We start from the raw sequence: 22,321 nt of genomic DNA on the forward strand, positions 1-22,321 counted from the left end.
TCAGTAGGAACTAAGGACTGCTAAGCTATACCCCACATACTTTTCTGTCATAAAACAAATTTCATAATCTCTGCTCACTGTCCATAGAACCTGGTGAAAAATGAGGTTTTCTGTCTTCCTCATATAATTGCCTTATATTTTTGCTATAGGTCCATTTGTGATGAATACGGAAGCAGAGATTTCTCAAGCTATTATTGATTTCAGAAGCTGCAAGAATGGATTTGAGAATGCCAAATACTGGAGATCCAAGATAGGAAACCAGTAAAAAAGTAACAAGAGTAGGTCCAGCTACTTTGCCAGATTGTTAAAAAACACAAATGTGTGATGTGTGTACTGGTTCTTTTTCAAGATTACACACTGAAGTATAATAAATGCACTTAGTCTCATATAAAAACATGTGGAAAGAGATTTCTGATATGTATACAAATAAATGTTGCTTCTACTTTAAAAAAAAAAGAAAAGTGTCTTTAAAAAAAAAGGAAAATGACCTAAGAACTCTAGTCTGTTGGAGGTCAAGGAGGGAGGGTAGGACAAGGGAGTAAATGACAGGGTAAAAGCAGATTCAGTTTCTTTCTTTTGAAGACCTATTAAGTAAATCCTGTGTCCCAGGCAGTAAACGGGTATCCTTCCTACCTTTTAGAGTAATGTTAGCTATTCTGCTATGGAATTCATCCAAGCCTAGGCAGAAGTTTCATGTTACAGGTTATCTACTTTAAAATAAGAGTCATCCAGAGAGTTTCAGTGACTTTTAAAACTGCCACGCTATTGGTAGGAATATAATAGGATTAGAGCCAAGACTTCACTGCATTTTCTGCCAAAGTCCGTATCAGATTGAAGACACATGCTTCTTCTGCAGGCTTCCATGAAGGCTGTGAAAAAAGTTTTAAAACCAAGTTGGATTGCTGTACTAGGCAACTCAAAATATTAGCTGCTGGAATACGTTCTCTAGAAGGAGTTGTATTGTGGAGCAAGGGATATGTCTGATTTTAAAATCTTCTGGACATGAAATGGATTTGGGGGAGTTGTGCATTTTCAGATGGGAAGATTTTTTTTAACTCCAGGAACTTCACAGTTCATTTTGAGACCATAAAACATTGGGGTTTTTTCTCTTCCAATTACTCCCCCCCCCAAGATCACTTTGTCCAATTCTTTGAGTAGTTGAGGCAGTTATATTAGATTTGCTCACCACTGAATGTTTGCTTTTTCAATTGGAAAATTTGAGGGTCTAGAGAAAACATTTTGAAAAAGTTCTTTTTGCAAGAGAAATGAATTTTGAAACAGATTCTTCTGGCTGTGAGACATCAACTTCTTAATAATCTGTGGACATTTAAAAAAATCAGAATGTACATACAGTGGGCAATAGTGAATATTTTCATGGTCTCCTATCTGCATCTCCTGCGGGGATCTAATTATCAGCATGGACCTGTGAAGGTAGGTGAGCTATATTTGTGAACTAGACAAGTGTAAAAATCATTTTCAAGGGAAAACAAATGTGCTTTCTTGGCTCATCTTAATGAGATTATATCCTACACTTCTTCATCCTCCCCCCTTGCCCCCAGGTAGCACAAGTTACCTTGTGTTAATTTGTCACTCAAAATATGTATTTAGGTCACTTCTTGGATGTATTTATAACAATTGCTACTGTTTTTTAAAGCTCTTTGGAAGTTACTTCTTTAAAATCAAAATATTAATTTGAAATCAAAAAGAGAAATAAATTTATAAAAAGATTTATCTAGGGGTACTATAACCAAATATCAACTTAAAAAAAAATTTTCTAGGGAATTTGCTTCCCTTCATTTGTGGAGTGTTCTTCTGGGGATGGCACAGTGTTCTACATTAAACATTTGTTTACTTTTATACTACAAATAATTTTGCTGGCTTGAAATTTGGTACTTTCTAAACAACAAAAAAATGCTTCTTTGCTCCTTATTTTTTGGTTTTTAAAAAATTTGTTTGAGTCAAAAACATATAGTAAATGTTGGTAAAAAAATCAATGTTTATTTTTGTTACTGCATTTTCTAAGGAATAATCACATTCTCAGATATTTTTTCAAATGAAACTTTTACTCTTGCAATTTAGAAATAAGGGAAAAAAGAAGTCCAGCAACATCAAGAGCAGTCCCTTGATTTGGAAATGTGCTATTAATTATGATGACCAAGCTGGAGAGGAGCTAAGAAAAATGTAACTTGTCTCCTCCTCCCTACTTCTATTCCCTACTGAAAACACTATTGCATTTGTCATGTGTCGATGTTGATGGGCTTCTTTTTTTTTCTTTTTGTTAACCTTTGTTCAAGGGATAGTTCACAGGATAGGAGATGAAAAGGGATATATTCAGAAATGGAGGAGTCATAGAAATGAAAGATATCAATACAAATGGAGAAAATGCTATAAATTCACCAGAATTTTATTACAAGAACTCAGTATCATGATATAGTAGAAAGAACATTTTGAAGTTGAATTTCTGAAGAAAGTAGGTATGATTTTTTTTTTAAAAACTGCAACAATTTGAAGCTGTCACCATGCCGGGGCATCTGTCCATGACTAGTAGGGACATTATTGGACTTTCTTGATTTTAAAATTTGTATGCACTAAAGTCATGAAGACCTCAGTTCAAATCTGTTTCCAAACATTTACTAACTGTGTGACCCTGGATAAATCACTTAAGCTTGTTTGCTTTCATTTCCTCATCTGTAAAATAATCTGGAGAAGGAAATGGTAAACAATTCCAGGATCTCTATCAAGAAAACCCCAAATGGAGTCAGAGTCAGATATAAATGAAATGCCTAATCAATGATAAAAACAAAGCATGCACTACTAAGAGGCAATAAACACATACAAGAATTGCTCTAAAGTTATTTGTTTTGAGTAACAAATTAACACAATCCAGCTTCAGACACTTAATAGGAGTGTGACCCTGGGTAAGTCACTTAACCCTGTTTACCTCAGTTTCCTCATCTGTAAAGTGAGCTGGAGAAGGAAATGACAAACATCATCATCACCATCATCTCTAAATCCATGATCAATCTTATGACTGGCTTCTCTGGGTTGTTTTCCTTATTTGTAAAGTGAAAAGGGTTGGACTAACTAAATTCTAGAATCCTATCCAATTCTAAATTCTTTGCTATATATCTAAAGGGCAATCTGGTTCAAACTTCATTTTCTTGTTCACTTTATCAGCTTTATCCTCCAAAGCTGTGAAGAAATCTACTTTATCTACACAAAAACTGTTACCAGCCTCTTTGGCTAGGGTTATACTATTGGGTGAGTTCCTGAAGAGCAGGGACTCTTTGTGACTTTTTTTGTGTCTGCAGGTCTTAATACAGTCTTGATAGAGAGGCACTTAATAAATATTTGTTGGATGATTTATTGTTGAGAGATGCCAAAGGATCATGCAAGCATTCAATATGCACTAAGTATGTTTTATGTTGTTGCTGTAGTCGATCTTTCCTTTTTGAAAAGGATCAGTAACTTAGAATATAAAAATACATGCAAGATAGGATAAAAATTTTTTTTGTTGTTCAGTTATTTTTCAATCATGTCTGATTTTATGTGACCCCATTTGATGTTTTCTTGGCAAAGATACTGGAGTGGTTTGCCATTTCTTTATTCATCTCATTTTACAGATGAGGAAACTGAGGTAACCAGAGTTAAGTGTCTTGCTCAGAGACATACAGCTAGTAAGTATCCAAGGATTGACTCCAGACTCAGCACACCATCCACTGCATCATCTTGATTTTAAAGAATTTAGGCTCTCTAGTAGAAGATATTATACCAAAAAAAAAGAGAGAGAGTTGAAAAAGTGGGTAGGGATGGGAAAAGCCAAGAAGGGTATCCATATTGAAGTCTATAAAATCAATAACAGAGCTGGGAAGAGAATGAAGTTTGACCACCCTATGATCCTCCACAAAATAGAAGCCCAAGGAGGAACTCACCAATGAGAGAAAAGAGCAGGCATGACAGAGGAATGTGCTAGGGTGAGAAGATCATAGAAAAAGATGGGTATTCCAGGGTGAGGAAACATCAGATGAGACAGCAGCTGAGACATGTGGCAAAATCCAGAAAGTCAAAAGATCTTAGAAAGGAATAAATATTGGATAGAAGGAAAAAGGAAAAAGAAGGGGAAAAAAGTGATTTGAATGATTTTTTTAAAAGCAATCCCAATAACTAGATATATGTAAAAAAGGGTTGAACCTGAAATGCTTTTAAAAAAGCAAATGGGAATTTTAAAGAAAAATTTCAATCCACAAGATGGGGATGGGGGTGGGGGAAAGACCAGAGTGAATTTGTCTCTCTTCTTGTTCCATTCCTTATCAGTAAAGAAGTTTTGTAGAAATGCAAAAATGAAGAAGGCATGACCTGTGTTGAACTAGGGAGAGGAACAGGCCCAAGAGACCCAGTCAAGGGAGCAACATGGGTATATACTACAGAAAAAAAAAATATTGGAAATCTATAATACTGGAGTTTCTCCAACAAGAGGAGCTGTTAAAGTTGGCTGGTGGTTTCTATGAAGACAAGAAAGTACATGTACAATATGTCCTAATGAGATGGAATAAAATATACTGGATGATAGTTCATTTAAGTCCTTAGAATTGGTCACAAGCCCAAAGAATATTGACTTGAAGAGTGCCTGCTAGTAGAATGCCCCTAGGGTCTGTTCCTTTCAAAGTTTTTATCAGTAACTTAAATGAAGAGATAGATAACATGCCTTTCAAACTTCATCCTTTTACTTATTGACTAACATAATCAAACACCACTGCCCAGATGTTTGAGTTCTTTTTTTTTTAGCATTTTATTCAGACTTGTCAAAGTTTCTGAATGGTGTAATGATAAGTACAATATAAATGTTGAATGAAGGTTACAAAATTAATGACAGCTGTATTGTCTATTTGCCTATGGAGAGCATTATTTCCAAATCTCTTGCAACCCAATTCTGTGGATTCATCCAACCATGATTTCTGGCTGTTTGTCTTCTCTTCCTCCCTTACCTACTTTGGGACTTTGTTATCTTCTCTCTCCCTTCTCTTTACCCAAACATACAAGTTTACACATTGGATGGGGAAGGAATTTATGCTTAGGACTGTTCTGAAAAAAAAACAATAGAATCTCATACATAATTTAAATTACTTAAGATTCTAGAGGAGCCTGAATCCAACAAATGGTACTCTTTCTCCTGCAAGCACTGTCTAATTCCCAATTAAATGCCACACAGTTGCTAAAGTACATAAAATAAGAAAACTCAAAGTTTTTCAGTCTGACATTGCTGTACACAGGTTTCCTGCTAATCTACATGACATGGTATTATATTGCTGGGATAAAAGGGCAGTTCACAAAATGTCTTGTATATTAAATAATATGCCTCCTTATTCGATGCTCTTCAGTTGGTAACATGGAAGAAACTTGTACTAACTTTCTTCAGTTTGCTGATAGCACCAAACAAAACAAGACAACAAAAGCAATAAACAATGCTGAGCATGGAAACAGTAATGCTAGTATGCTACTTGGGACAGATGAATAATTCTAAAATTTGTAGTGGTTTGCAAAACCTCAACCCAAGAGAGATTTGATACTTTCTGAAATTGGCCCATGTATCACTTGAGGACAGAGTAGTCAAACAAATAATTACATAACTAAGTGAATTTCTAGAACTCCTTTACTTATTACCAACAAAGTTTAGCACAGGTTAAAAAGAATAATTGAGTTTAGGTATTACATTAGGTATACAATAGAATAAAAGGTTAAACTAGTTCCTGCCCTCAAAGAATTCACATTTTAATGGAGGAGAAAAATAGGGATGAACCTTTAATTTCACTGATTTAAGGAACTACTAATGGAGGTTAGAGTCCCTTACATAGGATCACATAACCAGATTTCATCTTACTAGTTTCAAGGCTGCCTTTATATCCACTATGCTACAGCTGCCTCTGGGGAAGATAGCATCAAATTAATTAAATGTATACTCTATAAAGTAGAATGGAAGAGTAAAAATGGAAAGAAATCTCAAAAGGGGAAGCTCTAGTAGGCAAGGAGAGTTGGAACACCTTATAAGGGGATTTGTATTAGCAGACAGAGACAGTAGATATAGCATATAGAGAGCTGACCTCAGAGTCAAGAAGACTGGGGTTTCAGTCCTACTTCTAACACATATTGGCCCTGTAGTGCAGAATAGGTCTTTTAACCTTTTAGTGTCCCAGGCAACTATCTAATTAGTACTTTATTTTGAATATGACTTTTATTGCATTGTGATCTGAGAAAGATGTATTCACTATTTCTGCCTTTCTGCAGTTGATCATTAGGTTTTTATGTCCTAGTACATGGTCAATTTTTGTATAAGTTCCATGTACTGCAGATAAAAAGGTATATTCCTTTCTATCCCCATTCAGTTTCCTCCATAAGTCTACCATATCTAATTTTTCTAACAATCTATTTACCTCCTTAACTTCTTTCTTGTTTATTTTATGATTCGATTTATCTAGATCTGATAGCGGGAGGTTGATGTCTCCCATTAGTAGAGTTTTGCTGTCTATGTCTTCCTGTAGTTCTTTCAGCTTCTCCTCTAAGAATTTGGGTGCTGTCCCACTGGGTGCATATATATTCAGTATTGTAATGACTTTATTGTCTATGGTACCTTTTAGGAGGATAAAGTTTTCTTCCTTATCTCTTTTAAAGTACTTTATTTTGTAAAGCAAGTGCAATTTTCTTTTTGTTGAGGAAGTTTCCTAGGCCTAGTTAGGGCTAGATAGATAGCTCAGTAGATGGAGCATTGGGTCAGGAGTTAGGTAGACCTAAATTCAAATCCAGTAGCAGACACAAGCCAACTGTATGACCTTGGGCAAGTAATAAAGAACAGACATTTTAAATGTGCTTAACAAACTAATTGACCATCATAAAACACTAACATTAGTGCTTCCTGAATCTCACTTGACTCTCATGGACAGTTTTCAAACTTGAAAATATCTTAGTTCTTTTTAACTCATGCTGCACCTCTCCTTAATCCTTTGGTCACTGGTCAAAATGAAAAACTTAGTCAAATTCAATTACCTTACCTGTTACTGGATTGAATTCTTATAAGAAATGAAAGAATGAATTCCTCACTGGTATACTCTAATTACTAAGTAGGAAGTGTAACATCTAACTACAAAAGTACTATCTAAGTTTTTCTTCAAACACTAAACATGGGGGCAGCTAGGTGGTGTAGTGGATAAAGCACCAGCACTGGAGTCAGGAGTACCTGGGTTCAAATAATTACCTAGCTGTGTGGCCTTGGGCAAGCCACTTAACCCCATTTGCCTTGCAAAAACCTAAAAAAAAAACCAAACAAAAAAACCACTAAACATGAAGGACACCAACAACCACTTGCTTGAAAGAAAATCAAAAGGTAATATTCACAATCCAATACATTTGAATTACTAAAATGCTGCTTTATGTTTGAATAAATATTTGAGCAATGCTAATAGCCCCATCCTCACATTTTGCTAGTTCATCATTCCATTTTCTTTCTTGCTTTGTTTTAAACATGTTTTTATTGATTTGTTATTATAACCAAGATCTTTCCCAGTATCCCTCTCTATCCCTCTCAGAAAGGCATTCCATATGTCAAATAGTATTTTTAAAGGAAAAAAAGTTTAAAAGAGGAGAAAATTAGCATAACTGATCAATACATTAACAATAAATACCACTTGTGGACCTCCTACCTCTACAAAATGAAAAGTTGTGGAGTATCAATTCCTATCTCTTCTTTTAAGCAATTTGTGTTCTTTATAATTTTACAAATTTACTTTTGATTTTTATTATTATTATTATTATTATTTGGTTTTTTGCAAGGCAATAGGGTTAGGTGACTTGTCCAAGATCATACAGCTAGTAACTATCCAGTAACTGAAGTCAAAGTTGAACTCAAATCTTCCTGACTCCAGGACCAGTTCTCCATTCACTGTGCCATCTAGTTGCCTTTATAACAATTCTTTGTTGAATTCACTATGTATATTGTTTTCTTGGTTCTGATTATCTCATTCTGAATCAGCCCATGGAGATCTTTCGATACCTCTCTGCATCATTTCTCAATTTTTTACAGTATGGTTAATATTCCATGACAATCATTTACCACAATTGCTTATCCACTCCCTAATTGTGGACATTTACTTTGTTTATAATTCTTTGATATCATTAAAAGTACAGCTATAAATATTTTGGCATAAATTAAGAGTTTCTTCTTAATGGTCTCTTTTGAGAATAAAAATTTGAGTTGTCATCCTGCCAGATGTTTTTGACTCTATATACTACATATATTGTCTTTGTATATTTAAAACTCCTAGAAGATATTGCCAATCCCCCCTAATTATTAGTGTCTTCCCAAATTAAATTGTCTTTCATCTACTCCATATATCTTGTATATTCCTAGTTATCCATAATGTCTGCCCCATTTGAATACCATGCTGCCAGATTATGATTATTTTGATACAAACTTTTAATTCACTATGGCAAAAGTTTATATTAGGACCTGGGAGTCAAATCTATCAGCCTAGGTATATCTCAGGAAAGACGAATGGATTTTATGATTTTAAATACAGCAAATAGTCATAATGCTTTGGGGAAATGTAGTAAAATACATATAGGCATCATCCTAGATTTGTTCCTTGTGGTTTTCAGCTATATTTCCATGATTTATCTATGAGTTTTTCCTTTAACTCATACCAAGAATACTTCATTACAGTAAGGAGAACAAAACCAAGTCTATTAATTATCCATCATAATTGCCAGGATACATATATGCTCATTAAATTATATACATATATCATATTGGGACATTCATGATCACTTAGGGTATTCTTTTTTTTTTAGGTTTTTGCACAGCAATGGGGTTAAGTGGCTTGCCCAAGACCACACAATTAGGTAATTATTAAGTGTCTGAGACCAGATTTGAACTCAGGTACTCCTGACTCCAGGACCAGTGCTCTATCCACTGCACCACCTGGCCACCCCACTGTGCCACCTAGCTGCACCCTCTTAGGGTATTCTTAAGATCACATTTTGCCATTTGGTATTTGGCATGCCATGTAACCAGTTGAGATGTGAAAGGCTTTTATACCCTTCAAGTCATTTATCACTGGGGCAGATGGGGAGCAGAGAAAAACACTGAAGCATGATTGATGAGATTTTTTTTTCCTCTGACACTACATACAGAACAAACCCAACACAATATTAAGTGAGAGAAATCACAATTCTAGCAAGGTGACTGTGAGAAAGGTTAGTTAGTATAAATTCAAGCAAAGACCCTGAAAGAATTATAGACATAGCTACTGTTTTCTCTATTTACAAATGACCTTGACAATGGCAGTCATTTGCTTGAAGGACCATAGTTGAAACTCAGGGGTTCTTAACCAGGGTCCCATAAACTTGTTTGCTTTTTTTTAAAGAAATACATTGATAAACTTTACAATAAATTCTGTTTCCTTCATAATCCTATATATTTTATTTTATATAGTTCAAAAAAATTCATCCAAGATAGTGTCCATAGGCTTTGCCAGACTGCTATGAAAAGAGGTGAAGTTAGGCTTCATATAAGGAAAACCTGGGGCAGCTAGGTGGCAAAGTGGATAGAGCACCATCCTTGAAGTCAGGCAGACCTGAGTTCAAATGCAGCCTCAGACATGTAATAATTACCTAGCTCTGTGACCTTGGGCAAGTCATTTAACCCTATTGCCTTACAATAAATTAAATAAACATATAAGGAAAACCTTCTTAAAAATTAAAAATCTAAAATGGGAATGAGCTACCTTGGGAGACAGTGGTTTTTCTCCTTAATGGAAGTCTGTTCATTGAATGACCATTTGTAGGCACTGATTGGAATAAGATGAATTTTGAAATCCCATCCAACTCTGGGATTCTATGAATGAACTTTTTTACTCTTGGAGAACAGAGTAGTCTTAGGTGCCTTAGGCACCTACCCCAAAAGGTCTGCATTGACATCTTTTTTTGTCCTGATTTCAACAGCTAACTTGCCCCTCCCTACCTAAGAGCTAAAACTACTCTGCTTAATAATCCCAGACTGGAACATAAACAGAGATTAAGAACTACTGAACTCAATGGTCTCTTCAAACACCTCGAGAGCTAGAACTGTGTATCTATGCTTTATGATCTTACAACAGAAGGAATTGGGAGATGAAAGTTTTAATTTGTAAATGACCATCTTATCCCCCCTCATTCTAGATGGAAATTCTGAGGGCTAAGAATATTGTGATTTGGCTAAGGTCACCCAGGTAACTAAGCAGTAAAGGAAGGATTAATATAACCCTTAATTTACATAAATTAAAATATGCTTACCTCGTGGTGATGTGAAGGATAAAAAAGACAGGAGGGAATCTGATCCTCTATCTTCATTTCTATATCCATGATTTACATATAACAAGCTATTAGGAAATAGAGTCTCCCCATATAAGAACAGCTTTGTGATGGAAATTCTTATTATAATTATTAATTGAAATAGTAACATTAAAAGGGACTGGGCCTGTGGTTCCATTCAAAATGAGGACTTTAGAAGAGGAAACTATGGCTCCCAATGTAGCTCTACCTTCTCCAGTACATGAAGTCTTAGAGAATAAATTTCTTATTTGGATTCACAAAATCTCTACCAGATCTTCCTGACTTTAAGACTAACTACTATGTTAAGTAACTATGTAACTACTATGCTATCCCCACTATACAGGCAATATGTTCCAAGGGCGAGCTTGATGGAATTAGTTCATTACAGGCTTGAAGATTAAATTTTCAGTGAACATTGTCAGTTTTGCCATGCAAATTTGCAAACACTACAAAGTTGGACTTGATCTATTGTTTTGTTGATTGCCTCTCCAAAAAGTAGGACATACTTTTAAGTGTAATTAACAAAAATTAAACTTAAAAGTATGTCCTACTTTTTGGAGAGCTTGCTATAAAAAAAAATCTGCTCCCCATAATACTAAATATAAAGGAATGATAGTGAGGTGGCAACTTGTCTCTCAACCATTCCCTAGAGGCCTTTCTATCTGAATCCCATAAAAAAGGAGTAGGATAACAACAACAATAATAGCTCATGTTTATAAAAATCCTGCCATGTAAAATCAGAGCTCAACTATAATTTAAAGCAATTCCTGATGGAAAGTTTGCAGTGTAACAATGATCTCTCTCTGAGATGTACTTCAGTCAGTTATTAGTGCCCCAATAAGTCAGTTGAAAAAAGAGAATTCTTTCCAAAAGCCCAAATGATTGCCTAAAGTATTTTATTTATTTGTTTGTTTTATTTGTTTATTTATTTATTTTAGGTTTTTGCAAGGCAAATGGGGTTAAGTGGCTTGCCCAAGGCCACACAACTAGGTAATTATTAAGTGTCTGAGACCGGATTTGAACCCAGGTACTCCTGACTCCAGGGCTGGTGCTTTATTTACTGCACCACCTAGCCACCTTAAAAGAGGCCATTCTTTACCTCATTTCTTGCCTAGCCTTACCTAGCAAATAAACATTGCTTCAGACAAACATACCTGAAAACTACCTTAGACCCATTACATCTAGGGTCATCTCCAGTCATCCTGATCTATGTCTTGCTTTATTTCTTGCCATTGAACCCAGTAGGTTCTGAAGGGGAGAGGCTGGTGACTTTGCACAACCTGCCTCACCCATTCATTTGCAAAACATGATATCACCTTTCTGCTGTCATTGATCCTCTTTGAGAATGAAGGACAAACAACAAATAAGTGAGTCAACATAACTGATATGAAAATACATTGTGCATGATTGCACATGTATAATCTATATCACATTGCTCACAATCTGAGGGAGGGAGGAAAGAAAGGAAATCAAAAATTTAAGGTATTAAAGATTGAGACTTGAAAGATAGAATGAGACCCAGTTTTGACAGGTTTTAAAAATCAAACAAGCAGTTTATATTTTATTCTAGATGCAATAGGGAGCCAGTGGGGTTTATCGAGCAGGAGACTGACATGGTCAAATTTACAAATGAGAAAAAACAATTTCCCATAATTTTTGTATATACTTGGATATCGTATCTTCCACATCCAAACCCCACTGTACCAGGCTAACTCTTAAATGGAAGTGATGGTTCATCTTTTGTCTTTGAACCACCTTACATATAAGGGGCACTTTAAATATTTTTTTTTCTCGAATTGTGTTGACTCACAAAGGTTAGAATACAAAGCTAGGACTTACAGTTAATTCAATGGATGATAGAATTAGAATCCAAAAAAGATATTGACAAGCTTCAAGAGAGATAAATATAAAATCTTTCACTAAGGGTTAAAAAAAATCTGCTGGACAAATACAAAATGGGCAAGACACAGCAGGCTGTGTGTTCAATATGAATCATTGGTGTGATGTGGCAGCCAGGAAAGTGATTGAAATCCTAGGCTAAATTAAGTTAGGAAAATAGAAGTGATAATCCTGCTGTGATTGATTAGATTGCATGTGGTGTACTCGGTACAGTTCAGAACACCAAGTTTTAGAAAAAAACAGTAATAAACTGGAAAAAGTCCAGAGGAAGGCAACCAGGGATAGTGAAAGGTTTCAGCTTCTTGCCATATTAGGATCACTTAAAAGAAACTAATGATGTTGAAATTGAGAAGACTTAAAGGACAAATTATAGCTGTCTGCAAGTATTAGGATTGTCAGATGAATGAATGGCTGGATGAATTAAAAAACATTTGTTAAAAAATTATATAACAGTGATTATACTGGAATGCTTTAGATAAGATTCTTTTCCTGGTATGGATTAAAATAGATGAATGTTAAAGTCCTTTCCACATTTCTAAAGGCACTCAAGAGATCATTTTTCAAGATATATTAAAGAAGGAAGATCCTAGAAGAATGGAAAAGATCACAAGTATTTTAATCCTCTCCCAAAAGCCAATTGACCCATATGGCTACTTTCCCATATCCATAAAAATGTTATGAGAGTGACCTATTCATGCATAAAGTGTACACTTGAAACAGGGGGAGGGAACAAATGGACTTTGGCAAGCAATTTTCTACAGCATATCACATCTTCAAATGATAAATAGCTTGCCTTTTAAATGGAGAAAGGAGGGACCAGAAGGAGCGAGACATTTCAGGCTCTATTTTATTAATGAATATTTAAAATTTTTATATGTAATTGAGAAATATTTCTCAAATTAAATTTAAAAATATTTTAAAAATAGCAAATCACATCTTCTAATAGAGTAAGAGTTATTGAGAAAACTGAGTTCATTATTTATCTTTTTAAAAAGTGTTTGATTAGTAGCCCTAAAAAGGCTCTTTTCAAACTGTGTTCCAAACATATAGTTAAATATAGCAAAATCCTGTGGCCAAGAGAAAAATACCTTCTACTCCATCCCTTCTACTCTGCCTCCAACTCAAGTTCAAAGGAAATGGGTTCCTTATTGCCTCTTAGAAAAATACAGACTACTTAAGAAGACATTTAAAACTATATTGTCTGCTTTACATATCTTAAGGTGTATATGCGTCCATTATTAGTATCATTATTGAAAATATTTTGTTGTGTGGTAAGCTGCAATTTAATAGCAATAGCAACATATATAAATCATTGAAAAAAAAACTATCAAATGGTAGCTAGATGGCACAGTGAATAGAGCACCGGCCTTGGAGTCAGGAGTACCTGGGTTCAAATCCAACCTCAGACACTTAATAATTACTTAGCCGTGTGGCCTTGGGCAAGCCACTTAACCCCATTGCCTTGAAAAATCTAAAAAAAAAAAGCTATCAAGGGAAGGTACTACCACAAAAGGAGATGTTCCAAGAATGAGGTATAACAGGTAGTCTAAGACCTCATAAGCACTTTGCTGAAATACTAAAAGAACCAGAGGATGGATCTTCACCATGTCATAGGTATTCACTGTGGAAGATTTATAGAAATGCATGCACAAGAATCACTCGGGATGAGGAGCAGACTTGTATCTACACTGATGAGATAACTGATGGATCCAAGGATCTATGTATAATATGAATTGATTAGACAACTACCATATGTAAGTATTTCAATAAAGGACTACATTAAAAATTGATCACATTGTTGAATTTTTATCTCAGAACCAAATTTATCTATCAGCAAAAATAATTTATTTCAATAAAGAATTAGAAGATGATGCTTGCTACAGTAGTTTAAAGAATACTGGGTTAGGAATTAAAGGACCTGGGTTTAAATCCTGTCTGCCCATATAATATGGACCAGTTCACTTAAGTTTTGTGGGGTTTTGTTTCCTCATATGCCAAATGGGAGCCTTCCAACTCTAAACTATAACCCTGAGATACAAAGCATCACAGTACTAAACAATCTCTCCTGTATCAAGTTTTAAAAAGAAATACTATACAAATATGTATGTGATAGCCATATCACATATTCACATACACACATGCAAATACACATCCACTGTGTGTGTACATGTGTGTGTGTGTGTGTGAGAGAGAGAGGGGGGGGCGATGGGACTCATAAAGCCTTGGGAAAAGGTAATGACTGCTCAGGGGGCACACCTTACCTACCTATATCCACCATTTGGGAAGAGGGGAATGGGATTCAGTCTCCTAACTCAGCAAAGGGGAAAACCTGATAAGCCTTCTCTTGAGAAAGGCAACTCTGAAGTCTTTTAAAGTCTGCAAGAGTGGCGTCCCAGACAAGGCAGAGCTGTGAGGCTGGTTGGTTGCTAGTTGTCTTTCATTCTCCAAGAGGACCAAAATGACATCACTATGTTAGAGTCAAGTTACAGTGTGTCCAACTGTGGCTCATTAAACCAGTCTGAACTTGGAAAGATCTGCCACAGGTCGAGCACAAATAGCCTGGTTAATTTGCAAACAAAGAATGTGCTGCCTAAATCGAAAGCATGTTTACCTGGGCAGTATCCCTCTAAATCAGAGGTGACATTTTTCTAAAGTGACAGTGACAGGCACAGCGAGGGATGACAGCCTGGGTGAAACACCAGCCAATAGAAACAGAAAGAGGTCTGATGGAGAGTTAGGAGACAAATTCAGTAGACAACCGTGATGGCAAGGTAGCACAGCCAGAAGATCAAAATGGAAGAATATGTTAAAGAGATTTTCCCAGATGCAATACAAAACCAACAGCACATACCAATTCATAGAGTACCAAGAATTTTCCATGCTTCAATGACTGAGTTTTCCAGAACTTTTCCTCCTTCTTCCCTAACAAAAAGGTAAAATTAAAAATTTCTATGGTAGGAAATATTGTTTAAAAAAAATTGTATCTTGTTCATCCTGCATTTTATGAGGTGACTTGCACAGGGATTGGATTTAAGTGAGATAGAATTGCACAAAGTCACCAGTCTCACTCTTCTAGAATTCAGTTGCAAGACAAGTCAGGACCACTGGTGATGGCTTAGATGCAGTGACTGATCTTGGGGTCTTTGATGTCTGAGCAAGCTTTTAATGCTCCACAAAGCCTGCTTAAGTTGCTTTCATGTCTTCTGAAATAAATTGGTCTCATCTACTAGGTCATTTATTGATGTTGCTGAAAATAATCCTACTGCATAATTTGTTCTGCTATTTACTTTGCTGTATTATTTTAATCCAAGACTTTAATTTATGGCACTTGATTCATCTTTTAGTAGAATAGCCCCTGGAAACAGGAGCCATATTTTTCCTTGATGTTCAACCAGAATAATGTATGATTTCAAAGCACATCTGTATTAGGGATATCCTTTACATAAGTGCATAAAACTTTACAGGGTCAATTCAACTCAATATTTATTAAACATGAGCAAAATTGACTGTCACAGAATGCAAAAATACATATGAGAGTTGGAAGAAATTTTAAAATTCATCATATATGGAGCAGTAGGGCATGAATTCAAATTTAGCCTTAGACATTAACTAGCTGTGTGACCCTGGGCTATAGTCACTTAAACTCAATTGTCTCAAAAAAGGAAGAAAGATAAAAAAAGTGGGAGGGGAAGAGAGAGAGAGAAAGAGAGAGAGAGAGAGAGAGAGAGAGAGAGAGAGAGAGAGAGAGAGAGAATCTCTGTGAAAGAAAAGAAAGTCACACCTTTATCAAGTCATAGATATTGAATTAATTTCTTTAATTGATTTTCCTTTAGTAAAATATAAATCTCTAAGTACAGATCGTTTGCCATCCTAGTTGTCAAATCCTGACTCTGACACTTAATTGTGTCACCTGTGGCTCCAAGAACCTATATATACACAGAGCAGTCATACCTTAATAAAACTGATCCAAAAGACAGATTAAAACAAGTTGAGGGTAACCAATAAGCCTTACTTAAATCTTTTGGGAGTTAGGAAGATGTCCCCACACATGTCGTCTTTCCCAGGCATGAGAACAATGTTTTTCAATGACCATGAAATGGCTTTGGAGAGCCTAGAGTTTGGTCAGACATAGGAAAAAATAAACATCATTCAAGGTCAGCTATCACCAGTCAGGATGACTGTCTTGCCATTGAACTTCCATGACTGGAAGAGAGAGGAAGGCTGATGACTGTGCATCTCTGCCTTACTTAAATCAAATTCATGCACAAGTGAAGACAATACCCAATGTCATTGGTTCTCTTCAAAAACAAAGGACCACCATCACTATTAATAACAACAAGAACAGTTGTGAATATAGTCACTTGATCTCTAGTCTTCATCTGGCTCAGATTTAAAGAAAGAATTTAGATTGAATGGTTTCTGACATTCTTTTTTTTGAATTAAGAAATTTTAACTCTATGTTCCTCCCATTTTGCTTCCCTCCTTTACCACGGGGATCATAAGTTTTTCTAGTTCTTGCCTTTGGGGACATCTAATGCCTTTTCTTTCTGTAGAGGTGAATGCTATGACTAACTTAGATAATAGTGTTCTTTTAAGAAAAAGAGTATTTCTATCTATGGTAATAGATTGAAAAATAACTTTACTATGGAAAAGGGAGTTTCAAATAATAAAATAATAATTGAAAAGTCATTTAAGAAAAAAGTTAATGTGGTTGTATAAAAAAATCTGGCGGGGGGTCAGAAAACTTGGATTCAAATAATGACTCTGTTACTCATTCCTTATGTAACCTTGGCAAGTCATTCTCTCTCATATGCAATTTGCTCATCTGTAAAATGAAGGAATGAAGGTGTTTGAACATAATGATCTCAGAGGTCCCTTCCATCTCAGACCTATGATACTGTGACAATACATTATAATTTGAATGGATTTTCAGGAGCTCAGATACCAGAAAGTGATTGGCTATTTAGGAAGAAGGAAGGAGATAAAGGAGAAGAAGAAAGTTGAGAGGGAAGAAGAAAAGGGAAAGAATGGAGGGAAAAGGAGATAGAAAGAAGGAAGGAGAAAAGGAAGGAAGAAATGAAGGAGAGAAGGAAGGAGGAAAAGAGGGTAGGTGAAAAGAGGCAGTAAGGGGAGGAGAGAGGGGGAGCAGGAAAGAAAAAGGGAAAGAGGGAAGGAAGGAGTGAAGGAAGGAAGGAAGAAAGAAAAAGAAAGAACGAAAGAACGGAAGGAAGGAAGGAAGGAAGGAAGGAAGGAAGGAAGGAAGGAAGGAAGGAAGGAAGGAAGGAAAGGAGGGAAGGAGGGAAGAGGGAAGGAAGGAGGGAAGGGAAGAAATGAGAAAATACTTCTTAAGCACTTATATTGCATTCTATTGATTGGATTATTTTATAGGAATTCTAGGATTCAATTGTAACCCTTAAGAGCTATTGTACTATATGTTTTCACTATCAGGCTCTTCCCCTTCCAACCTTCCCAAATGAAATCAAGAAAGTTAACTATGTTCCTTTCTCTTTTCTCAGGTTTACTATTGATTAAAGAGATGCAATTTAGAATTTGATTGATGAAACTATTAACATAATTTTGTACAATGAACCTTTTACAATTGTACCTTCCATAATGCAGGAAATCTTTGTGACCTAGAAAATCCACATAAAATTTTTTGTCCCCCCCCCTTTGTAGCAGAGAAGAAAACTGAATTATAATGTTACAAAAATATAAAATATTATAATATTATAAGATACCATATATAATTTATACATTTCTGAATTTCTAAACTTTTTGTATCATCCTCTGGCTTAAACATATCATCTGTGGGGGCAGTTTAGGTGGCACAGTGGACAGAGCAAGGCCCTGAAGTCAGGAGTACCTGAGTTCAAATCCGGCCTTAGACATTTAATAATTACCTAGCTGTGTGACATTGGGCAAGGCACTTAACTCCATTTGCCTTCCAAAATCCTAAAAAACAAAACAAAACCATATCATCTTTGGCTTTCACAAAACTTCCCGCAAATTCCCATTTAATTTCTTATACTGACCATCATTATATCAAAACCATAATGGAAGAGATAACTGTACTATCTTTATCAAATCAGGATCAAATAGGGGAATCTAACCTACACAGTTTTTTGTTGTTCATTTATTTCACTTTTTATGACTCCATTTGGTGTTTTCATGGCAACAATACTGAAGTGATTTGCCATTTCCTTTTCTGGCTCATTTTACAGATGAGGAAACTGAGGCAAACAGGTTTAGCTTATTTGCCAGGGAAGGTCACACAGCCAGTAAGTAACTAAGGCTAGATATGAACTCAGGGAGATGAGTCCAATCATGATACTCTTCCACTGGGTTGCCTAGCTGCCCAAATGGAAGAGGGATAGATAAATGATCCTCTTCTTTGTGGATGATGTATTACAGAAGATGAATCCTGGAACACTATATGATTTTTCTTAGTGAATTTCATGGATATTCAAAAAATATTAACCTTCATTCTCTAGCTAGATGGGGGGAGTTAAAAAGTGAATGGATGAAGAACATATATTTTTAGAATAAATTCACAGTTTGTATATCTTGAACAGGCCTTGAAAAAAGGATTGAATAGGAGGAGAGGAGAGGCCATTGAAGAACATATGGGAGATTGGACTGTGCTTTCAATGATCACCAGCTGCCATTCTCTGGCATACTATTCCATGTTATATATCTATATCTATCGACTATCTATATTTCTTTTTGTACAAAGGATGATTTTATACATTACTAAAATAGCCTTGTTTGAGAGTAAACATAATACCCCCTCCCCCCCAAAAAATACAGACCCTCATGAGCAATAAAGGAAAGAGCAAAAAATGAAAATAAAAATAAATTTTAAAAAATGTGCTTCAGTCTGTGTTCCAACACCACTAGCCCTGTCGTGGGTGTATCACATTCTTTATGATAAGTTGATCACAAAAGCTACTTCCACATTTTTCCACCATTGCCACTGCTGATTGCAACTCCATCCATTCATACCTCCCCACTACCATATACTATATTTTCTCTCTCCTTTCACTCAGTCCCTCTTCTTAAATGTCCTGTAGGGTAGCTACGTGGTGCAGCAGACTAATCACCGGCCCCGGTAACAAGAGGCTTTGAGCCTACATACCAGCCCTGAGGCCCAGCAACCACTCCACCCTGTGGTCCTGGACAGGCCATCCAATCCCAGCCTCTTGAAAAAAGTAAAAAAGAAAATGTGTTATATCTGACCACTCTCCCCCATGGTCCACCCTCTCCTCCATCACTCACATCCGCCTCCACTTCCTCCTGTCCCCCTTCTTTCCTTTTTACTCTAGATGTTTATACACCATTGAGTGTATATGCCATTTCCTCTTGGAGCCACCTCTGATAAGAGCAAATGTTCCCTCATTCCCCCTTGCCTTCCTCCCTTCCATATCATTGCAATAGCTCATTGCAATAAAAAAAACTTATACAAAATATCTTAGCCTATTCCACCTCTCCTTTCTTTTACTCCCAGTACATTTCCCTTTTAGCCATTGACTCCATTTTTACAATATATTATATCTTCAAATTCAGGTTTCTCCTATGCTTCATCTATATAAGCTCCTTCTACCTTCTCCATTAAATGAAAAGTTTTGTATGAGTATTATCAGTATCATTCTTCTTTGCAGTAATACATTCAGTTCATCATCATTAAGTCTGTCATATTTTACCCCTTTCCTCCATTCTCTATGCCTCAACTGAGTCCTGTATTTGAAGATCAAATTTTCTGTTCAGCTCTGGTTATTTCAATAGGAACAATTGAAATTCCCCCAGTTATTGAAAATCCATCTTTTTCCCTGGAAGAAGATGTTCAATTTTGCTGAGTAGTTGATTCTCAGTTGCATTCCAAGCTCTTTTGCCTTCTGGAATATAATATTCCAAGCCATACAAGCCCTTAATGTAGTTGCTGCTAAGTCCTGTGTGATCCTGACTGCAACTCCACAATATTTGAATTGCGTCCTTCTGGCTGCTTGTATTACTTTCACTTTGACTTAGGACTTCTGGAACTTGGCTATAATATTCCTAGGGGTTGGGGTTTTGTTTGGATCTCTTTCTGGGGGAGATCAATGGATTCTCTCAATTTCTTTTTTTTTAAAGATTTTATTTATTTTGAGTTTTACAATTTTTCCCCTATTCTTGCTTCCCCCCCCCCACAGAAGGCAATTTTCAAGTCTTTACGTTGTTTCCATGGTATACATTGATACAAATTGAATGTGATGAGAGAGAAATCATATCCTTCAGGAATAAACATAAAAATGAGATATCAGGTTTTTTTCTAAATTAATGTTAATAGTACTTGGTCTTTGTTCAAACTCCACAGTTCTTTCTCTGGATATAGATGGTATTCTCCATTGCAGACAGCACCAAATTGTCTGATTGTTGCACTGATGGAATGAACATGTCCATCAAGGTTGATCATCACCCCCATATTGCTGTTAGGATGTACACTGTTTTTCTGGTTCTGTTCATCTCACTTAGGATCAGTTCATGCAAATCCCTCCAGGATTCCCTGAATTCCCATCCCTCCTGGTTTCTAATAGAACAATAGTATTCCATGAAATACAAATACCACAGTTTGCTAAGCCATTCCCCAATTGAAGGACATTTACTTGATTTCCAATTCTTTTCTACCTTGATTTCCAAATCTTTGCCACTACAAACAAGGCTGCTATGAATATTTTTGTACAAGTGATGTTTTTACCCTTTTTCATCATCTCTTCAGGGTATAGACCCAGTAGTGGTATGCTGGATCAAAGGGTATGCACATTTTTGTTGTCCTTTGGGCATAGTTCCAAATTGCTCTCCAGAAAGGTTGGATGAGTTCACAGCTCCACCAACAATGTCATGGTTTCCCAGATTTCCCACAACCCTTCCAACAATGATCATTATCCTTTCTGGTCATATTGGCCAGTCTGAGAGGTATGAGGTGGTACCTCAGAGAAGATTTAATTTACATTTCTCTAATAAGTAATGATTTAGAGCAATGTTTCCATATGACTATGGATTGCTTTGATCTGATCTATAAATTGTCTTTTCACATCCTTTGTCCATCTGTCAATTGGGGAATGGCTTTTTTTTAAAAGATTGACTCAGTTCTCTGTATATTTTAGAAATTAGTCCTTTGTCAGAAACATTAGTTGTAAAGATTGTTTCCCAGTTTACTACATTCATTTTGATCTTCGTTACAATGGTTTTGTCTGTGCAAAAGCTTTTTGATTTAATGTAATCAAAATTATCTAGTTTGTTTTTAGTGATGTTCTCCATCTCTTCCTTTGTCATAAACTGCATCCCTTTCCATAGATCTAGCAGGTAAACTAGTCCTTGATCTTCTAGTTTGCTTATAGTATTGTTTTTATATCTAAATCCTGTATCCATTTGGATCTTATCTTGGTATAGGGTGTGAGGTGTTAGTCTAATCAAAGTTTCTTCCTTACTAACTTCCAATTTTCCCAACAGTTTTTATCAAAGAGAGAATTTTTATCCAAATAGTTGGATTTTTTGTGTTTATCAAACAGCAGATTACTATAATCATTTCTTGCTATTACATCTAGTCTATTCAAATGTCCACCACTCTATTTCTAAGCCAATACCAGACAGTTTTGATGACTGATGCTTTTTAATATAATTTTAGATCTCATAGGACTAGTCCACCTTCTATTGCACTTTTTTCATTAAATTCCTGGAGATTCTTGACTTTTTATTTCTCTATGTTAATTTACTTCCAACTTTTTCCTAACTCATTAAAGTATTTTTTTGGAATTTTGATTGGTAAGGTACTAAACAGGTAGTTTAGTGTTGGTAGAATTGTCATTTTTATTATTTTAGCTTGACCTATTCATGAGCAGTTGATATTTTCCCAGTTATTTAAATCTGATTTAATTTGTATGGGAAGTGTTTTGTAATTGTTTTCAAAAAGTGTCTGAGTCTGCCTTGGCAAATAGACTCCCAGGTATTTTATTTTCTCTGAGGTTACTTTGAATGGGATTTCTTGTTCTAGCTCTTCTTGCTGTTTCTTGTTAGTCATATATAGAAA

General features: G+C 35.7%; 2 protein-coding genes across 3 annotated transcripts in view; both read left to right on the top strand.

The window, feature by feature from the left end:
• Positions 1 to 420, top strand: part of PIR (pirin) — a 112,078-nt gene extending 111,658 nt beyond the window's left edge. Inside the window, exon 8 of one of the 2 annotated variants that reach the window (XM_074192404.1) lies at positions 150 to 420. In XM_074192404.1, the coding sequence (XP_074048505.1) occupies positions 150 to 265 (116 nt within the window). In that variant the 3' untranslated portion in view covers positions 266 to 420. The remainder of the gene's footprint in view (positions 1 to 149) is intronic. The other variant, XM_074192403.1, reaches the window with a different exon arrangement.
• An 86-nt stretch (positions 421 to 506) lies between these two features.
• The window catches only part of VEGFD (vascular endothelial growth factor D), a 65,975-nt gene continuing 44,160 nt past the window's right edge, over positions 507 to 22,321 (top strand). The window contains exon 1 of the mRNA XM_074192402.1: positions 507 to 1,431. Within this exon, the coding sequence (XP_074048503.1) occupies positions 1,342 to 1,431 (90 nt within the window). The 5' untranslated portion in view covers positions 507 to 1,341. The remainder of the gene's footprint in view (positions 1,432 to 22,321) is intronic.

Source organism: Macrotis lagotis, chromosome 6 (assembly GCF_037893015.1).
Source record: "Macrotis lagotis isolate mMagLag1 chromosome 6, bilby.v1.9.chrom.fasta, whole genome shotgun sequence".
Classification (NCBI taxonomy): domain Eukaryota; kingdom Metazoa; phylum Chordata; class Mammalia; order Peramelemorphia; family Peramelidae; genus Macrotis; species Macrotis lagotis.